The sequence below is a fragment of the Pezoporus occidentalis genome, unplaced genomic scaffold, assembly GCF_034315485.1.
Source record: "Pezoporus occidentalis ecotype Australia unplaced genomic scaffold, CSIRO_AGI_Poc_V1 ctg11, whole genome shotgun sequence".
Taxonomy (NCBI): Eukaryota; Metazoa; Chordata; class Aves; order Psittaciformes; family Psittacidae; genus Pezoporus; species Pezoporus occidentalis.
The window spans coordinates 7,622,414-7,642,665 of record NW_026912886.1 but is presented as its reverse complement, the minus strand read 5'-3'; the positions used below and the strand labels follow the sequence as shown (position 1 = coordinate 7,642,665).

The window sequence follows — 20,252 nt, the reverse complement described above, 5'->3', positions numbered from 1 at the left end:
TAAGATAACAGAAGAAAGCTTCTAAGTAGCAGCTACATCTTTTCAACCCTTGACTCATATATGGAGAGAACAATTACAAAATTATATTAATTTTAGTTTAGAAATTGAGCTTTTTAGACTCAGACACCTATAAGATCATGCAGAAAAACAAGTCATATGAGATCATCCATTGTTTCTTACCTAACCATTTGTAGAAGAAATACAGCAAGACCAGCATAACACAACAGATGACAACAAACAAGATAACTGTTACAGGGGTGAAAGTAACATTTTCTTCCTTCTTTTGTCTTGTTTCTCTCACTCCAGGACTTGCTACTGCTTTCAAATTCTCACTGTTTTACAAGAATGACAAATATTTACCTTAGATGACAGGTTATGAAAAAGTCTTACTATAACCAGAATTGCAGTTACAAAGCATTTAGGTTGACACAGCCTTTCAGGCTAATCCTTCATACCATTATTAGACTTTATTAAAGGAACAAAAAACTGGTATGCTTATTGTTCGAGTTTCACTCCATTTTTTAAAATGGAGATATGCACTTCTAATCTAGCATAGATCACAAGGAAAAGATTTTTAACTGCCTTCCTTCCTTTCCGGTTATGTGGCGATTGCCAACTAAGGAGTACAGCCAGCCAAACCCCGAATATACGTGAGGAGAAGTAGCTAGATATCAAAACTTTTCAGCTCCTTTTCAGGATGCACACGCTCAACTCTATTAGAGTATCATCTCTGACTACAAAATTTCTTGGGCTAAATATAGTCAATCTGATAAATATGTCTACGATAAATTGAAATCATGGGTATTACACACTGTTTTAAAACCTCCACAATAGGCGTTAAGTGTCTGCAAAACCCATTCATGTCAGCAGAATGAAGCTAGTTAAGGACTAGTTCTTTTACCTTTACACCTTATAATTACAGAGTACGTAAAAGAGAGGGGGTGTAATTGGGGATTTGCACTGGGAGTAAGATTTCTGTGCATACATACTCCATAATTATACCTCACCATGCAAAATAAGGAGACTTAAATTGTGTTTACTCTTTGAGCCGATAGCCCTTCCACTCTTCAGTTCAGACACTAGTGCAACTTGCCCATCAGATAGCATGTTCCTGACAAATCCTAGAACCTACCTACAAAACGCCCAATTCAGCACTGAAACAGCTACCTTCAAAAGGAAAAACTCCCCCAGCAGTAAGGCACTTTGTTAGATGAATCATTTTCTCAGAGGACACACTTTGAATAAGCTTTTTTTTTGTTTGTTTTTTAAAAAGCACACTCCAGATGTATGAAACTGCATTCTAACAAGTTTCATATAATTACATGTAGGTATTTTGCAGTATGGGAGACAGCACCACATTTTGTTATTTTAGCATTCAGTGCAGGCACACCCTGTAGCACTGCAGGGTAAGAAAAGCAGCATAATCAGATCCAACCTTTAAAAAGAGAAACACACCCACCCCTCCTTCTACTTCTTTAATATCTCTAAAATCACTGGATTTGCATAACTAGTGGGAAAGAGAAAGATGTAGTTATCACATACAATTCTCACCCTGTTGTTCTGAGGAGCAAAGCACTAGAACACCACTGAGAATGGGAAGCCCATGGTAGCAACACACACTGGCCCATTACACGCATGCAGGCACCCAAGAAATACTGCAGAGTAACACCATGCTCTTAAAGGCCAACTGCATCTAGTGAAACCCCAGACTAAAAAGAGCTGTGTGCATGGAGTGTGCTTCACTTCAACGAACAAAGCTGCACACCCCTCAAGCATGGTGCAGAACCCCCTGTAACTCCTCATTTCTCTGCATTTGCTACATTCCACGCTTCTACTCCCTCTCCTTCCCTGCACAGGAACTGCTGCTGCCTCCCTGACCCAGCCTAGTCCCAGAACTGCTACTGCCCCTGGTTCTGTTGCTCCACCAGATAACAGGAAGCCGAAGCAGATAAGCCCAGCTGGACTTTAACTATCTGGAGCCACCCAAACACAACCAAACCACATTCCCCAATGCTCCTAGTGACGGGAATGAGGTGCCTAGACATCCCAGAGGGTGCTGCACAGCCAGCTGGGATGAAGCAGTTGTAAGGATCTCTGAAAATTCAGACACTACCTGCAATTAAAGGTATCATTAAAATATCTACTTTCTATCATGGATATTGCAATATTATGACGTTAATTATAGGGTATTTGGTAATTTGCCAAAATGTTAATTCATTCCTCCTCCCAAGAGTTGCATTGTCCCTCAGGGACTTTGACAATCTACTACTAAAGTTCCTTAAAGACCTCTGGAGATTTTTCAGATGTTGCAGTGCTCAAGCATTTCATGACAAAGCAGCTCATCAGACCTAGACCTAGATTTTTTAATTTGTTAACTACCAACCTAAAAGAACATCATTACTCACTGAACACAGTGACAGTTTCCACAAAATCTGTAGTCCACATGATTTAAGCAGCTTCATTTAACAAACTTACAGTTCTGCTACTCCACTCCAGTAGCCTCCTAGTGCCACTGTAAACACGGCAATTAGGAAGATGACAACCATACTGTAATCAAACTCTGGCAAAGGTGGTGAATACAGGGTCACATTAACTTCATTTCCAAGTGCCTGAAAAACAACACGCAAGTTGGTTTGTAAGGACAACAAAGAAATTACATGGCTTATTTTCAACAAGATGCACAGCATGAGTTCTTCCTCTTAATCTATAAAATGCTGAAAGCAAATTTTCAACATACTGCACAAGACAGCTCATATATTTTCCCTGGTCATTGTAAAGAAGCAATGCTTTCCATGCTACCTTTCAGGATGATCAGGTTTGAAAACAACCTTATTACTACTGCTGTGGAAACGTAGATACCACACAACAAAATGGTACTTCTTTTCATTCTTTTGACACTTCTGAGTAGTTGTGCCTCTAGCTCAAATGCTTCTCATCCCCAAAATATACCAAATACTATCAAAGATGTCTGCTCTGCAGGAAAGCATATCCAAGTCAATCAACTTGAAACACAAACTCACAGGTCTGCTGAGGTATCAGCAGAGGTTTACTTTACCTCTTGAAACCACAAAAGTCACAGTTCAGATATAGGCACAATGCTTCAGACAGGCCACAGTGAAAACTCAAGGTGGCAGAAAGTTACTTATTAACAGCTTTACACAAGCATGATTTGAAATGGATTCAAAAGAAAAGAGAGCAATTTCACACTGCTTCAAAAATTTAAGACCCAAATAAAAAGTCAGCTGAAGGACACTGGAGATGGGAAAGCATGCAGAGACATAACTGATACCTAATTGTACCAAAATTTTGAAAGCAAAACTAAGATGCTATCATTTGACTGAAAGGTGAGATATAAAAAACACAAAGAAAGAATGATAATTTGAGAGGAAATGGAAAGTGGTAGGGAAGAAAGGCTTGCTGTTGTAGTCAAAGTACATCAAAGCATCTACAGCAATCATGTGGTGAAAATAGTCTTTTGAGATGCAGCAGAAGAACAGATTTGTTAACAGCCTGCATGTGGGATAAATGCAGAGAGCAGATGAACATGCGAGGCAGGTTTGGCTACAGGAAGATCAAACTGGCAGTGGAGAGACTGAATGGGAAGCTGAGTAGTGTAGTGGAATACACTGGCCAAATGTGAAGAAAGCAGATTTATTTCAGTATCCGAATTGTCTAATTACATATATTAACCTTACAGCAGGCTAAAGAAGTCAGAATCATTCCTTTGCCTGAAGTTCTGGAAGTTCAGAAAACAAGAAAGAAGATTAAATTCTAATGAAACATTGCAGTTGTATCAAGTGGAAAATAACATTAGAGGAAAAAAAAACTATTCAAATTACAGCATTCTGTATGTAAAAAAAGAAACAAACCAAAACCCCAAACAAAACAAAGCACAGACACAAAAAAACACCAACCTCCCTTCCCCCAGAAACCTGAAGGCTTATCCGTTTTTAGTATTTGATTCCAACATGTCTTAATACAGCTTTTCATTTAAGTTTCATAAGCCTTATAAGATCTAATTCACATTAGAATCTAGCGTGATTGTTTCCTTTTGGTCCTATTACTCTGCTCTTCACTAAGAACTTGCAAAGTCCCAACTTTCACGAGGAGCACTAGAATCAAGTACATCGGGTAAGTTAAGAAAGAAAGCTATCCACTCACTAGAAGGTTGGTAACACTCTGCTATTGCTATCAAGACTCATACCTGATTCAAATGCTGAAAGCTAACAGAGATGAAGTCTTGTAAGAAAAAGTAGAAAGAATGCTTACACGAAGTAGCTACCCTCAGACTTGTGCTGTCTCTTCTAAATAAAAGGAGAAAACTGGAAGCCTTGGAAAGAGTTAAAACAGACATACAACTGTAGTGGAAAGAGTACAATGGCTGCCAGCTTCTTAGCAGGATGTATCGTTCAAAACAACAGCTGCCAGTGACATGACAGAAGGCTTTGGAAAAAACGCCATCAGAACTACGAAAGGATCACTTGTGGTCTATGCTATGTTCCTCATTACTTTTACAAAGGCAGTCTCGTTATAAGACAAAACCAAATTCTATGACTGAACAGCAGTATGAGACACCACGTGGCACACTAATCTGCTAGCGAAGTTGCTTTGGTGAATTACTCCAGTTATACATAAGTGATTCTGTATGACATCACTCCAAGCAACACTAAGCAGTAACCTGGTACAGAGATGATTCAGAACAAATTAGGGATCTAACCTTGCCCTAGGTCCCTTCATGTTAGTAGGGCATATCTTAAAACCACTCAACTAAACAAACAACACTTGTCTTACTTGAAGGAACAAATCTGAAAACAGAAGACAACCTGAACCAAAACACAGTATGCATCAAGACTATGTCAGAGTGAGGACAATCATCACAAACCTTCAGTCATGTCAATGCTTGGCAAGAGCAAATCTTTAATGGGAACAGGCAGTAAACAACCAAACTCCTCTATGTCTAGGCATGGTTTCAGGTTGCATACTTACCTAAGACAACCTTCCATGGCAGCTCTGAAGATTAAGAGCAGAAATGGTGAAGTAAGCTTGCAAATTCAATCCAAGAAGCTAAGACTATACAGGTTAGTGCTAGCCTCTGCTATTCACTGAAAAACACATGCAGTGCAACTCCTGCTAGCAAAGCTACTTAACACCAAATAAACAACAAAACAACAACAGAAAAAGCCACACTGAAGAAAGGATACTTTGTTTTAAAAGAACCCTCTGCAATATTCTGTATCCTAATATTATATGTCAATGAAATCAAACTCCCCTGCTTATAAAGCACAGAAGATACCATAATTGACACATTTTAATGACACCTTTGGCATCACATTATAAACTCATCAGCAGAAACTCACACTCTACTGTTCCATAACAGATGCTGTCATGCTATATAGAGAGCGAGCTCATCATCTGGCAAAGACAAAAAAACCTCACACCTTCCTCAAGATCCAACTTGATAAGATAATAATTGCCTCACAGATACCATGCCAGTAGATACAAGCTCAACTGTTCTGGGTTCTGTGCTAAGACTTCCAAGCTTACCCACCCTCCAGTTAAGTATAATGTTTCCCATTCTTAGTGCTCTAATTAACCATTCTCTCAGATTAACTTGAATTAGGAAGACTAGCAATTCCACGACTTAATAGCCATCCTCTTCTGTGAACTGAAAGCAGGTTCTATGCACATTCAAATCAGGCAGACATCCATACCTGACATTATTTTAGGTTTTTGAATAAACAAGTTTATGCAAACCATAACATTCTGAAGGTATACTACTTACCAGCTGCATATCTACTATGTCACTATATCTTATAAGAGCCACTGGAAGAGTCACATCTTCAAAATCAGTCCTATTATCTGAAAGAGGAGACTAAAAGAGAAAGTGTCGGTGATAAGTATCTTGAGCCTATTTGCAAAGCAGGTTAGATCCCTAAAAGTAAATTATCCTTTAAATTTCAGTGTATTCGTAGGAAGAAAAAAAACAAACAAACAAAAAAAAAGAGCTTATTCATCACCTTTTGCAAAAGGTTAATAAGACTGATGTATTTAAATCAAAACTGGTGATACTACTAACACACCTGGACTCAGAGTTCTTAAAAAAATCTTGTGCTTTTATAGTATTACAGTGGATAACCAAAACTCTGGTTTTATTCTCTATGCCTTTGAAACAAGATTAACTTTTCATTATAATCACACAAATTCATAAATTGTAAATATTTGTACAAACACGCTGCAGCTGTAAAACAGAAAAAAGCAACAGAATTATCCATAAAGATCTTTCAAAATGCTTTTTTGCATTTCCAATTTTGGATTACATTTTCCTAGCTTATTTTTGTCTCACGTGTCTAAAACAGCATCACCCAAAATTACAGGGAGTTCAGAGTACACTAAAATCAAGGAATGATAAAGACAAGCATTCAGGAACATGATTAAAGACACAAGGAACAGATTAAAAATACAATTCAGCTGGAGATACTTTGAGATAATATAACACAGTGTTGCACAGAACTAACTTGAATGACCTGCTCAGTTTCAGGAGCAACAGCCACATGAGCACAGCACTCTGTGAGGAAGGTTAACCACTCATGCTGTGTCCTCTGCTTTTGGGGTTTCTGTCAACTAGCCCTGCCCTGGACCAACTAGATAAGACACTATTTCACTAGAGAAGAAGACTGTATGTTGCAACTTACCAGCCTAGGTTTACTTGCAATCAACAGCATTTTAGCACCTAAATTTTGTGCAATTCTTGCTTTCTCCAAAAAAGTGCAGTTTCCTCTCATCACTACAACTGCTTTGTCCTTCATTATACCAGAAGGAACTTCAGATGAACTGCAGAGTACTGTAGAAGTCAGGTTTTCTAAAGCCCTGAAAGTCTGTGGAGAAAAGGGAGAAAAGGAACATGATGAAAACAGGATATGTAGAAGACTATGTTACTATGCTCCTTAATTTAAGGCCTGCCTGAAGGAGACAGCAGAATGAAATCATTAATTCAAGAATATAAAATCAGAGCAACAGTTTCTGCAGCCTGCAATACTGAGGGACATTCAGAGCAGCATATAGCTGAAATACCTGGATGTTTCTAAACACAATTTCACAGCAGTTGTTGCTGAAATTTAAACATAAGAAACTGGTTTCTTATCCCTGCTTGTAGTTTTGGGGAATCCAGTGTACACTCTGTTACTTCCAGGCTTCACAAGCCAAATGAACACTAACATATACAACATAACCGGAGTTCTGAAGTGTAATACTTATTCAAAAACAGCTGGGGACCCCAGTAACATATTATTTATTATAACTAAAAAGGATTTATATTTTTATTTCAAAGTTCAGTTTCATACTGGCAATTATTTTAAAATTACTGTCAGTTTCTTAAGTTAGGGAAGACTTCCCAGTAGCCAAAGTAGCACAGCAAAGATGTTTGGGACAGCAGACGAATTATTTTTACTGTTTTACATTGAGTGAACCTGCTAATGAATGACAGGAGAGAAGGCAGAGAAGATCACCTTAATCACTTCCAAGCACAAAATATTTCCTGTTTATACAAAGAATGCCTGAAGAACATTTGGTTTTGCCTCACACCCTAGTTTGGCTCAAAGAAACACACTCAGAAAATATGGCCTGATAAAACATTCCAGATAATCTCCCATTCCACCATATGGTTTCAAGACAATTAAACAAAACATCAAACTGATGAATCATTGTAAGAAATCTGTTTCACAAGTTTACTTTTTTGTAAACAAATAAACAGAAGTTTTACTCCCAAATCTAAAACTTAGACATACTGGTAATGCCTGAAAACAAACAAACAGCATCAGATGAATACGTAAACATATTTAAAACCTGTTCTAACACAGAGAGAATATCACTTCTGTAAACTTCAGAAGCTGACTTTTCAAAGTATAGAAAATTTCCCTATAAATTTAGGGGTAGGATAGGGACATTAATACATAACTCAAAATGGTAAATAATCAGTGTAGCATTCATTTAACTCAGAATTCTGAAGACGAGTTATAGCTGACCCAAATTCATTGTGTTTTAATTTTCTCAGGGAGTATGATTATAAACTACTTACAGCATTGTCCAGGCTGTTCGGAAGGGATACCCAATTGGAATTGTAAATTATGCAGTAATCCTTTGTTACTGGAGGTACACCGCCTCCAGAAGCATGCAGGATCCCCTCATCTGCAGTTACCTGCAATAAACCAGAGTGTTTTGCATTAAACAAACTTCAGAATATCAGTATACAGGCATTCTTCTAAAAGGCTATTAGGAGAAAGTAAGAACCTATTCACTGTATAATGCTGCTTAGCCTCATTTCAAATACACTGTATTTTTTACATGCATAGTTCACGTCACCAAGTAGAATACCATCAAGAAACCCAAGCAAATTATTTCAGATTCTGTATCCTTTACTTGCTAAGTGCAAAGCTTTATATAGAAAGCAATTAAAACAGTAAAAGTGGATTGAAGTTCTTCCCTCCTTGGAGACTCTAGAATTCCCCTACTAATAAAGGTATTGTTTAGCAAATCCTAGACTACTTTTTAGCAAACAACTGTAAACACAAAGATATCAACTACTGTAATTTAGGAAGAATTTGTGTAGTTAGGGAAATACTGGTGTCTATTAAGATTACTCTCTCACATTAATTTTTTGTTACTAATACAAATTAATTATAAAATTTCTGATAATTTTAGGGATATAGAGTTCTCCCCAAGCATTAGTATGCTAATAAAGGTCAGGTATCTCAGTGGATAAATTAACAAACTAAGGATTAAACGTCTAAGTAGTAAAAACAAAGAAGCATCATTTGTATCTCAAAGCAGTGTCACCTTAAGAAAACTGGGAGATGATCTCATTTTGACAGTTCTTCCTGAGACAGAAACTGACCTCCATATCAGGAAGTACCAATATATTTAATTAAAAATGATTTTGTAAGTTCCGAGTTGTCTGAAAGAACACTGAGATATAAGCTTGAAGTAAGCAGGGGCAAGGGGGGAAAGCCCAAATATTTGTCAGATATGCAACACTAATCATTAACAGTGCTATAGAGGCATTTCTCCTCCAGCTAGTGTATCAGTATTCTGCAGCAAGTGAGAACCAGAAACGAAAGAAAAACATGTGATGGTATTGTTTCAGAGGTTTATGTCTGCCTGGCTTGAATAGCAAAAAACCTTCTTCAGAGGAATCCATTATATTGGCCACAGCGCATGAACATCTGCTGGGAGAACTGTGTCAAAGGGCCTGAGCACATTAACTGTTTAACATGTAACAGCTCTTCAGCTATCAGCTCCAGTAAGTTGCTCCATGATTTATGATCAGCACAAAAATTATCAAGCTTCCCTCTTAAGTGCTTTCACCTAAGAAGTGCAAACTAATGGTAAATTAAAAGCAATAAAGACTTCCAGCAGGTGCAAACCCAAGATGCTTCCATCCATTAACAACTCTTTCTGCTTCACAAAGTAGAATAACTGTTTTCTGGATTTTCCAGGAAATCAAGTGTTAATGCTACACAAGTGTAAGTCTACCTAAGAGGAGCGATTACTCGCTTATTTGACACGCATGTTTTGTTTGGCACACTTCCCTGCTCTGTGATGAATCAGGGAACACAATTCTTCCTCACAAGGTGGGGGATGGAGGACCAGAGCATGACGTTTACACTCATGATTTGCTGCTAGGCTTTAAAGACAGCATTTAGAAGTTAAAACTGAAAAGAAATGCTACATGCTACACCCACTTGGAACATCCCCACTAAAAAGCTGTTGCATCCAGCTGAACTTCCATTATTTTCTAATTGCTTCTGTACCCTTCTTTCACAACAGACAAGAGCTACTAGTTTGGGTATGCAGCTTTGCAGTCAGCTGTGCCACTGAACAGTACAAAAAAAACCCTCCTCTCAGTATACATGCAAAGTAAACATTTCTTACTGAGCACATTTTCAATCTTCTTTTTTAAGCAGAAGACCAAGAGTGTCCACAAAACTGCTCTTCAAAAAAATTAACCCGTTTCCATAGGCTGACTTGCTCCAACATAAAAACATTCCCTTGTGGAGCACAGGCTGCCCTTCCCTAAAAGGAGCATCATTATCTCTCACTTCAGGTTCAGATGATGCCCAAACAGATTTCTTCCTATTTGTGACAGGTGGTTCCCTCATCAGACTTCCTTACTTTACCATCCTCACATTTTTCTTGTATATTTCCTTATAGTTGATAGAGAAGAAGACATCTCATACTCTCTTCATCCTTATTTTTCCCAACACATCCTTGTTACTGCAGGGATATAAATTTAGCCTGACTGTAACCCCACCATGTAGAATACTGGAAGTTTTATGAATCAGTGGACATGAGACCAAATCAAGCTTATATTTACAATATCCATCACAGTTAGCATCTAGGTAAGACATACAAGAAAATCAAAGGTACAGAACAAGGACAAAATATTTTGTATGTAGCAAGAGGATAAACCTCACAGAAACATAAAAAGGTAAGAAGAAAGCTAGCAATGAACAGAACAAGCATCACTTTGTAGCTCTGCCAGCAGCCCTTTAACACATGCACACTGTCCCTCCTTCCCTCACTTCTGGGAATTGCCACCCAGGGGAACCATCATCTATGATCAGAGAACAGCAGTGGTCATTCCCTGCACACCTACTACTGTCCTGAGCGATAACTCCCCATAGCGTCCATCAGGATACTGTTCTTGAGGCTCAATGACCTGGTCTCATGCTCACCACCACCACTACACCTGCATTTCTAGGGCAAAGGAGGAGGCAGTTAGGGGGCCTGCAGTCTTCCAGGAGGACAAGAGAAGCCCCTTCACTTGTCAGCAGCAGCAAAGCATTAGGTTAAAGACCTAAGCTACTCTTTAGAAAACGCCAACACAACTAATGACAGCTACATAAGACTCGCAGACTGTCACTGTACAGATGTACACTACTTCATCCAGAGGCATTCTCAAGGCACCAACAAACTGTGCTGTGCACCTACTGCTGAATATATCCAAGGGTGACTTCCTATGCAGGAATGTACTCTCCATCCTGTCCTACCAAAACAAGGTAAAAATTATGTTAAAAGCAAGAGAACAAAAATCCCACCAACAAAACAATCTGGTGGAGCAGCATTTAATACAGGTATGCATTTCATACTGCCTAAGCAGCTTACACAGGTTTCTGGCTTCCCCATTTCACTACTCTGTGATGCAGAATGGCCCAGATTTCCACGACAATATACACCTGTGCGCTGGGAGAAGATGCAAAGATAACCCATACAGGAACCAAGATGGCACTCAAGATGAACAGGCCAAAAGCCAAGACATACACAAACCACGAGCTCCTCCTTCCCCAGCACCCTAATTTAAATACCTCCAGAAAGAACAGCGTTTATCTACGCTGGCACCCCTGAGTCATTATCCAAACCCACCAATCGACCGAGGCTGAGCCCCGCTTGCACTCCCGGGCTGAGAGGATAAGGCAGGGGCCTAGGGGACCGGGTCGGGGGAACCGAGGCCTTGCCCTTGCCAGGGTCGGGAGTCCCGGAACGACCCCGGGACACGGTTCCGACCGCTCTGAGGCGGGAGCGCACGCCAGTCCAGTCAGGGGAGACAAGCGCGACGCCGACTATGCCTGCAGCCATGGGGGTGCTCTAGTGAGGGGTTACAGAGGAGTAAGGCGGAGAGAGGAAAACCCTCGGCCGGCGGAGGAAGGGAAGAAACGGGCGGCCCGGCCGGCTCCGCCGCCCCCCGCGGGCCCCCCGCCGTCCCGCACTCTCCCGGGCCAGCAGCCGGGTCCCGGTCCCGGCCCCTGCCACGGCGCGGGCAGCGCAGCCGCTTACCGGCGGGAGCAGCAGGCCGCAGAGCACGGCCCACAGCAGCCCGACGGCCCTCATCTTCCTCAGCCGCCGCCGCCACCCGCTCGGGGAAGGGCCTCGGCTGGGCTCGGGCTCCCCGCGCCCGCCACGGAGCCTTTCACCGCCACCGGCTCCCGGAGAGGCGCCACTTCCTCTTCCGGCCGCCGCGAACAGGGGCCGGCCGATGCTGCTGCTGCTGCCGCCGCAGCCGGCAGCGCGGCCCCCCCTTCGCCTCCGCGCGGGGTCTCCTGGCCTCCGCCGCAGGGCGGCGCTCCCGGAGAGGCGGCCCGCGGGAAGAGCTGCCCGACCCTCCTGTGTTGTAGGGAGGGAGAGAAGGCACCTAGAGTGAGGAGAGCTGGGGCCTGAGAGCAGTTCTGCCGACAGCAAGGGCCTTGCCCTGCCCGCCCAGCCGCTGGGTCTCCTTTTGCCTTGTGCTTTCGCTGAGGTTTTTTTTGTCAGCCTGTCAGGTTTTCCACCACGATGTGCGGGTTTTCAGGTTTATGCTGCCTGGAACCCTTCACAGCTATTACAAATACGAGGAAACAGTCGGTTTTGCCTCAGACAAATCTGAGTGTTTCTGGGTGATCAGGCAGAGATGCAAAGCCAGGAGAGATATGGCAGTGGTATGTCTTCAGCAAGAGCAAAAAGTACAAGAAACAGCAAAACGTGACTTAAAACAAAAGATTGAGAGCGTTGCCTTGTGCGTTTTGAAAACAAAAGCATTTCAGAGATGTCTTCCAGGCTTTGAGAACACTGAAAGGGCTGTGATGCATCACATGTAAGAGTCAGCAATGATTTACAGGAAGGAGACGGACTAAAACAGCTCCGTGATTTACCAGCTGAGGAAGTTGTGCAACATCTTTCACTGGAGGTTCCCAAGCGTTGGTTACGCTGTCCCCGCCTGGTCCCTCCAGAAGGGCCTGGGCCTGCCTCAAGAACAGCGTGCAGGGAAAGTGGCAGAGGTGAAGAAACGTTGTTGGAGAAAGGAGATGATGTACACACAAACAAGATGGCGGAGGTGTGAGGGAAAAGGGAGATGTAAGAGGGCGGGAGCTGAGCTGCAGCGCAGCGTTAGTGAATCAAAGTAATTGATTCAGTAAATGAAAGCCTTCAGTGGGTAACCCGCTTGCTGGAGTTGCTCACAAACTAAGTGGTTAGTAGTTATTCCTACTGAGGAAGGAGGTTCCTGCATGCATGGTTTTCCCTCCGTGTGAATTAGAGGACAAAGCCATGTAGAACTTGTACAGGCAACATTCCCCACTGCACTATGACAGATTTTCAGTAAGCTGTTGCCCTAAAGATCTGAGTAGCATTTACATACCTTCAAATAAATAGTGTTGTGATCAATATTTTGATGATAACAGGCAAGTTGTTTTTTTTTTTTCCGCCAGTGACAATCTTTGTGTCCACAACAGAACAGCCTTACGTATCTTACAGATTTGCTAGGTTGCCAAAGTATGCCCAACAATTTTATGTACTTAAATAGTGAAAGATAGTGGCACAGCATGACACAGCTAGTAATTCATATTCCATGCAGAACTGGTATTTAAAAAAATGGCTAGTACATTGTCCATCTGAGTGTTTCTATTTTGGTGCTGTTACTAGAGTAACCATGACACTTTCTGCCAGCTACTGTCTCTTCTGAATCTAACAAGATCTAGATGACAGATTAATACAGATTACATCAATGAATCTATTAATTCTGTGATGCGTAAAAAGCTGAGAGTATGTACATGACAGTGTATTTTGGGCATGGAAAAAGTATTTAACCTGAATTGCAAGTGCAAGAGCTGCTCACAGGATCAGGTTCCACAGTGCCATGTCCTCCCCTACGAAATACTAATCCTTCTCCTTGTGTTCCCGAGCAAAGCACAGCAAGTTTGTTACGTCTGCAGCTGAAAGAAAAATAAAGGAAAAAAAAAAGAAAAAAAAATGAAAGAAAAGAAGAAAAAAAAAAACAACCAAGGAGAAATACTGGGTACAATTTCATTTAAAGGAATTTTGAATGTTTAAAGGTATTGTGTAAACATTTCTTACATTGAACACATACCCCACAGTCCAGCGGCCCTGTTCTCACTAGAAATACCTGCATTGAAGGGCCCTAGGGTTAGTTCAGAACATGGGCAACTCATATTCAGGACATCAGTACAAATTTCTTAGGCCATCTTTATTGGCAACTTAAGTAGCCCCTGATTTTTACCATTAGCTTTACTGCGTAACCAAAACTAAAATCAGATGATTTAGTCTCAAATTTCAGCACCTTCATTTGAGACCTTCAGAGCCTGAAGAATGTCTCAAAGCCCAAAGACTTTCAATTTGGAATGAGCAATATAGCTTCTACCCATAATCAGTGTAATAAAGTCTGTAACTCAACTCAGGCATAAGCAATAAGAAACAGAGGTGTTTAATGAGCACATTAGTGAGTGGAAACTGAAGCTAAATAGCCATTAGCACAGAAAATAAACTGTTTGAATAATGCTATACATCCTTTTCAAAGGGTTAATTAAATTATCCTTATTATCCTTTCCTTCCCCCTGCCTGTTTATTGCCGCATAAACACACAAATAATTTGACACAGAAGGAAAGACATCAAAAGGCCTTCCATTCCAAGGCCATTCTCCTGACTCTCATTGCAGTAAGTGCTACTTTATGTTTTTTCATATTTATCAGCCTCTTGGCTTTTGAGTAAACTCATCCCAGGCCATCTGCCTTTTTCTGTTCCTTTCCCTGTATCTCCTTATGCAATCAAATTTGCTCTTCCATTAGCTTAACTGTGAATTACTGTCTAATTCTGTTAAATTTGCATAAAATACCATAACAGAAAATAATTGCCTTGTTAGGAAGTCAGATTTGGAAGGGTGGCTATCAGCACTAGTATTTAAAAGAAAACATACTGCATAATTTTTAAAGGTCTAAGATTGTAAAAGGGACAATTATCTGGTCATAAACAGTAATGTCATATACAAATCAGTAAAGAGGAGATCTGGGGTTCATAAACCAATACACAGATTTCAAAAGGATGAAACAATTATTACTATGTTTAATTTCTAAGTACTAAGAGAAAGCATTTTCCCAAATATTAAATCTATTTCTAAGAAATTTAGGAAGTGATGGAGAAGTTGAGTAGAAAAAAGCAGACGGCAAAGGAAGTGGTTTAACCAAAAAAAATTTTATCCCATCCCATAAACCATTTTTTTCAGAGCTTCACATTTCACAGCTTTTTGGCTGAAGCTTAGAACAAGACAGCAAAATAATGCTGTGAAACCTCTTGATTGAAGTGACACAGGGAACACTGTTACTGGAACCTGCTGTCTCTGTGAGACATATGGCAAAGATGAGGACATGTGCAACAGCCTCATGGAACCTGTCTTTCCTGCCAAGAAAATAATCCAAAATATAGAAAGACTGGTATTTAAGAATTATTTATTAATATAAACACATGTCTAGCAACTTTTCCCCATGTACTAACAGCCTTATATGAAAACCAGTAAATACCAATCTGTGCATGAGATACCCTACTTCACTGGATATTATGCAGCAGAGAGAATAACCAATTCAAACGCATTTTCAAAGGTGATGTTTAAAGTAGTTGAAAGAAACTAGTGAAAGCCTTCCTCATATGGCATTATGCAGCAAAGTCACATTAGCATGCATTAACAAAGGACTGTAAGCCTTACTTCTCAATTACATTTTCAAGCTTGTATCACACCCTCAAAGGTATTGAGTCAGTTTTTAATATTTTCTCGTGGTAGAGACTGCCAGGGTAAATGTGGGTAATTGCATTTAAAAGGATGTTACTTTCACCATTAACATGCAGCTTCAGCTCGTGTTGAAACTGGACTTTCAAACTTACATATATTAGATTGATTTTTAAAAAATAGATTTCTCTCTAGAATGAGTGCCATTGTTTTGCCTGATCTATGAATCCTTCATTTTGGGCAGCTCACTGTGAAGAGAATAATTAGATTAATTACTGGTTATCAGTATAGTCTTCATTCACCTTTAGGCTCAGCTCAAGTAAGTTATGTAAAGTGTACATGTTTGTCTTAAGCACCAGCAAGATCAGATGCATGTAAATACACTATTTTATATATATATATAAAATTAATCCTGTAACCAAAGACTTTTTCTAGCTCTTTGATGAAGAATCTAAAATTAATTAGTTATCCACTTTAGAGGCCAATGTCAGCCTTAAAAACACACCAAATTCTCTCTTGGTAGTTTAAATGTAGATTTTAAGTCAAGTTTTTGTAAAACACTTCCAGTAAGCCAGCACAATCATACTAATTTCAGTTTAAAAGAATGGATTATTTCCTTCCATGTTACTTAAGATGAAGGTCCAAATATATACATATATATTAAAACATATATATTAAACCAGTAAAAGACATAATTCAACTCTTTTTTTTCCACTCCTGAATTAGGGTAGGCCCTTAGTAATAACTACTTTGATTTTGTTCAGTTTGGATGTATATGCAAATATCTGAGGAAACTTAAAATTTGTTACAAAGAGAATATTCTTCCCATTTACATTGTTTTAATAACCAAAAAGGGGGGGAAAAAAGCCCCACAACCAAAACCAAACCCTCACTGAGTAAAGTAGTTTCAGTACAACTTTGTGGCCTTGGTTTCATGAGTAATTTACTGTACAGGTCTCAACAGACACCTCAAAGTTGCTGTTCTTGTCCATCTGTTACTAACGGGACAGCCTAAACAGGATTAGAACTATGTTAAGAGAACTTCCTCCCACTGGAGCTACGCTTTTGGCCATATTAATAGGATGTGCAGAAACAATGGGATTTTGGCCATATTAATAGGATGTGCAGAAACAGGATATATGGAACAAGTGACAATCACAAGGCATTCAGTAGCCATACTGCAATGCTTGATGAGCCAGTGAGGGCTAGGTTTGCGTGGTGCAGAGGCCAAAGCAAACCATGTTATTGTACACCCCAATCTCCCTGAAAGGACACATTTTATTTTAACACGAGTTTGCTCATCTGTAAGTTTCCAGGTGAAGACAGCAGTCCTATTTCAGTATCAAGAACCTCAGGTTATGAGCTATTTTGGCACAAGAACACATACTAGTAATGTCCCTGCCCACTCAGAGTGCTTTCACTATTTTCTTTTCTATTTCCTTTCTCTACATAGCATTGGGAGAAAAGGTCTTGATGGCAGTGTGTAGCCACGGTGAGCTCCTGGCATCTCAGCCTGCAGAGAGTCCAGGAGAGTGTCACTCAAACCTTCTCAGGTGCACGGAAGCCTTCATGACCTTTCAGCTCCAGCACCTGGAAGCTGAATGTCAGATGGATCTAGTTAACTTCCCTGGAGTTTGGGCAGCATAACAGACTGAATGCTAACATCCTTTTAATACTGCTATTTTGTATTAACTCCAAGGTTTATTTGTTTTGTGTTCCATAAAAAGCAGCCATCTCATCTTCGAAATATAGATGTGGCTTCAGTCTGCAGCTACTGCAACCCAAGCCAGCTTTCTGGGTGGCTCCAGACTTTGTGGAAACAGCTCTGTAGGCCATTGCAGGACAAGGATACTACCATTCATTAAGGTTATATTGGCAATCTCTTGACTCAAAGTCCCAGCTTAGTCATGCATTTAAGTGCCCAATTTCCTCCATATACTAATTACACACATGTTAGAGTATTTTCTAATTGATACCAACAAAGCTCTCCTGGGCATTGCAGATAACAGACGCCAACACGCACGTTCTGCTCTCTGCTAGTTCGTCGTAAGCATATACCACATTACCTCTCCACAGCTTCTAAACCTGCCTCACTTGTGGATCGTATCTTTCTGTAGTTTCCCAACTGTAGTTCTGAAGATCCATGAGCCTCTCAGACCACCTTTCCTGGAGTATGAAGAATTAAACAATAACAAAGAGACTTTTTGCTTTCACATAACAAAGTACAAAACTTTCTCAGAGCTGCATGTAGTGATAAGTTTAACTCCACAGTTTAAGGCTCTGTTGAAGAAACAACAGGCCAGTTCCTAGAGGACCTTTTCTGTACAGGACTAGGAAACTGGTTACGTATACACTGGTTACGTAACCACATGGATATCAGCAGGAAAACTACTGATGTAAGAAACTAGGGCCTTGTGTGCCACTGAAATTACTGTGGATGAAGAAAGGGCAGTGTGTCTGCAGAAGCCCAAAGACCAACCACTTAGAGCATCTAATACCTTTTCCGTATACTGTCTGCAGGTTTATGCAGCATTATGGGATAGTCAGTAAAGCCTGGCAGGGACATCAAGGATAAGACAGGTAATACTTAAAACCAAAAAACAGTTACTCCCCCCAACCCCGATTTTTCTTTTAACGAAGAAAACAGATGCAGTGCTGAAACTGTGCATATAAAAGACTTGTTCCTGCTCTGCTTGCAAGTGATTTTCCTCCAAAAGGAACAGTAAAATGCCATCAAGCCAGAGTAGCCATGCTTCATTGACACATTATCTTGATATAAGGTCTTCACAGCCTACGACATAGATTAAAAAGTTCAATCCTTTGGTCTTATGTACTGTATTTTATTCCAGTCAAGCTCAAAATGCACCAAACTCACACGCGCATCCCACAATGGAGTAATCTTGCATAAAGCAGACAGAAAAGACTTGATGTAAAATTGTGCTCCCTGGTGGAGAAATTTTATTTTGTGCAATAAAAGCTCAAGCCATGCTGATCCATCACTTAACCAACAGGTTTACAGTGCAGAGAGAAGACCAAGACTTTCTACAATATGAAAAGAATGTGAGTGCATAGTTCAACGTAGTTGTTATAACCAAGATGGGTTTATACGGAATTATGTAACAGGTTACAGCTAGAGAAGGTTTCTAAATATACAACAAAGGAACCCCCCCCAAGTCATAAGACATATTTTTACGTTTGGTTAGATTTTAAAAGTAATGCCACTGTTAATGCAGTAGCAAAACATTTCCTTTTAATGATGTGACACTTTAATATGGTCCTATATAATACTACAGAATCTGATGAAAACAGGTGAGTTTTACATCAGATAGTGTTACTTGGTTTATATAACAGGAACTAGGATTTTTTTGTAAATAAGGATTTAATAACGAAATTCTGTTGATTTATTTTAAGAGAGAAAAACTGATATGATAACCAATGCCTTTCTGGTTATGCAGACACCACTGATCATACATGTACTGAATGGGTCTTCAGGAAATACTAATTCCTGTTCAGTGGGGTTTCTTACAGTGTTAACAAAATCCATCTATTTTTGTGACAGCTGGGTAGGCATGGACCAGTGAATGCATGAACTCACTTTAATAGCTGCTGAATTTTACTCTACTCTTTACAAACAACTTGGCCACTTTATGCTTCCTCAACAGTATACAGGATTTAGCCGTTTTAAACTCTGTATCTTAACTAGGCTCTTGGAATAAATCTGAAGTTAGAAGACAGAAGTATGAAAGACCTTAAAAGAGCTAACTCATGCTAATTTAAAAATGTATTAAAATTTGGCATGCATTCCAATTCAAGAGTAAGGATCTAGGAAAACATGGATGTTAGATTTCTCTTATGTGGTTGCAGAATGTTATGATTAACTGTTGACTTCTACAGAAAGTAACATTCTCTCTCCCTCTTTGGCCCTTTGAGAAGGGTTTTGGGGTTTTTTGAATGCATACAGAAACACAGAGCTACCTTTCATTATTTTAGGTTGCCTGATATGATCGGAAAAGGCAGCCTACTAATTCAGCTAAGGCAGCAGTCTAGATCTAGGAAGTGTCAGAAGCCACAGAGAATCATGCAAGTTAAAAGATTTGCCAGCTATATGGGGTTTTAGATGGAAAAAAGTTCATAACTGATCTTAATGCCTAGAGCAAGGAGAGAGTTCTGCTGACTTCCACCATAACTGATATGGCAGCAATTTAAACACTGGTATTCAGTTAATCCCATGACAGCAAGCAGATTTCTTAAATTTCTGCCCTGGCAATCACTCAGTTTTGAGCTGGAGAACAGTTGTCAGTGACTGGGTAAAAGAAAAACCCAGCTCTTCTTCAGCTTTTGGTCACCTTTAATAGAAAGGTGAATAAGAGCCAGGTAATAAACTGTAGGTTGGGAACAGCTAAATATTTATGGCTGTTTATTTAAATATTTATGAAGTGCTGGAACTCTGCAAGACACTGTTTCCATTTAATACTCTCCTGCAATTTGTCCTTCACAAGACTGAATCACTTAATCCATACTTTTTAACTGTATGCAAGAAAAAAAATCAGTTCATCTGAAAAATAAGAATCTCAAAATCAAGGAGCCAGAAAGACAAGTGAGATATCCCTTAAAGTCCTGTGTAGTTACCATTACAGATAGATAACAGAGTGATCTTAGATATGTTTAGTTTAAAATTCAGTAGTAATCATGCAAAACTAACAGTTGTGA

The 20,252-nt window shown here is 39.9% G+C and overlaps 1 protein-coding gene and 1 long non-coding RNA gene across 6 annotated transcripts in view; both read right to left on the bottom strand.

Moving 5' to 3' along the window:
• The window catches only part of SPPL2A (signal peptide peptidase like 2A), a 28,202-nt gene extending 16,184 nt beyond the window's left edge, over window positions 1–12,018 (bottom strand). For 3 of the 5 annotated variants that reach the window (XM_062629044.1, XM_062629033.1, XM_062629069.1), the window contains exons 1-6: window positions 11,830–12,018; window positions 8,075–8,194; window positions 6,693–6,875; window positions 5,783–5,872; window positions 2,476–2,609; window positions 181–332 (exon numbers count right to left, since the gene is read on the bottom strand). In XM_062629044.1, coding sequence (XP_062485028.1) covers window positions 181–332; window positions 2,476–2,609; window positions 5,783–5,872; window positions 6,693–6,875; window positions 8,075–8,194; window positions 11,830–11,883 — 733 coding nt within the window. In that variant the 5' untranslated portion in view covers window positions 11,884–12,018. Of the gene's footprint in view, window positions 1–180; window positions 333–2,475; window positions 2,610–5,782; window positions 5,873–6,692; window positions 6,876–8,074; window positions 8,195–10,912; window positions 10,967–11,829 lie in introns of those variants that run through there. The other 2 variants (XM_062629061.1, XM_062629052.1) reach the window with 2 other exon arrangements.
• A 3,232-nt stretch (window positions 12,019–15,250) lies between these two features.
• Window positions 15,251–16,605, bottom strand: LOC134167096 (uncharacterized). The gene is made up of 2 exons (XR_009966071.1): window positions 16,436–16,605; window positions 15,251–15,786 (listed from the first exon to the last, which is right to left on the bottom strand). It is a non-coding gene; the product is annotated as an uncharacterized LOC134167096 (long non-coding RNA).
• Window positions 16,606–20,252: the final 3,647 nt, after the last annotated feature.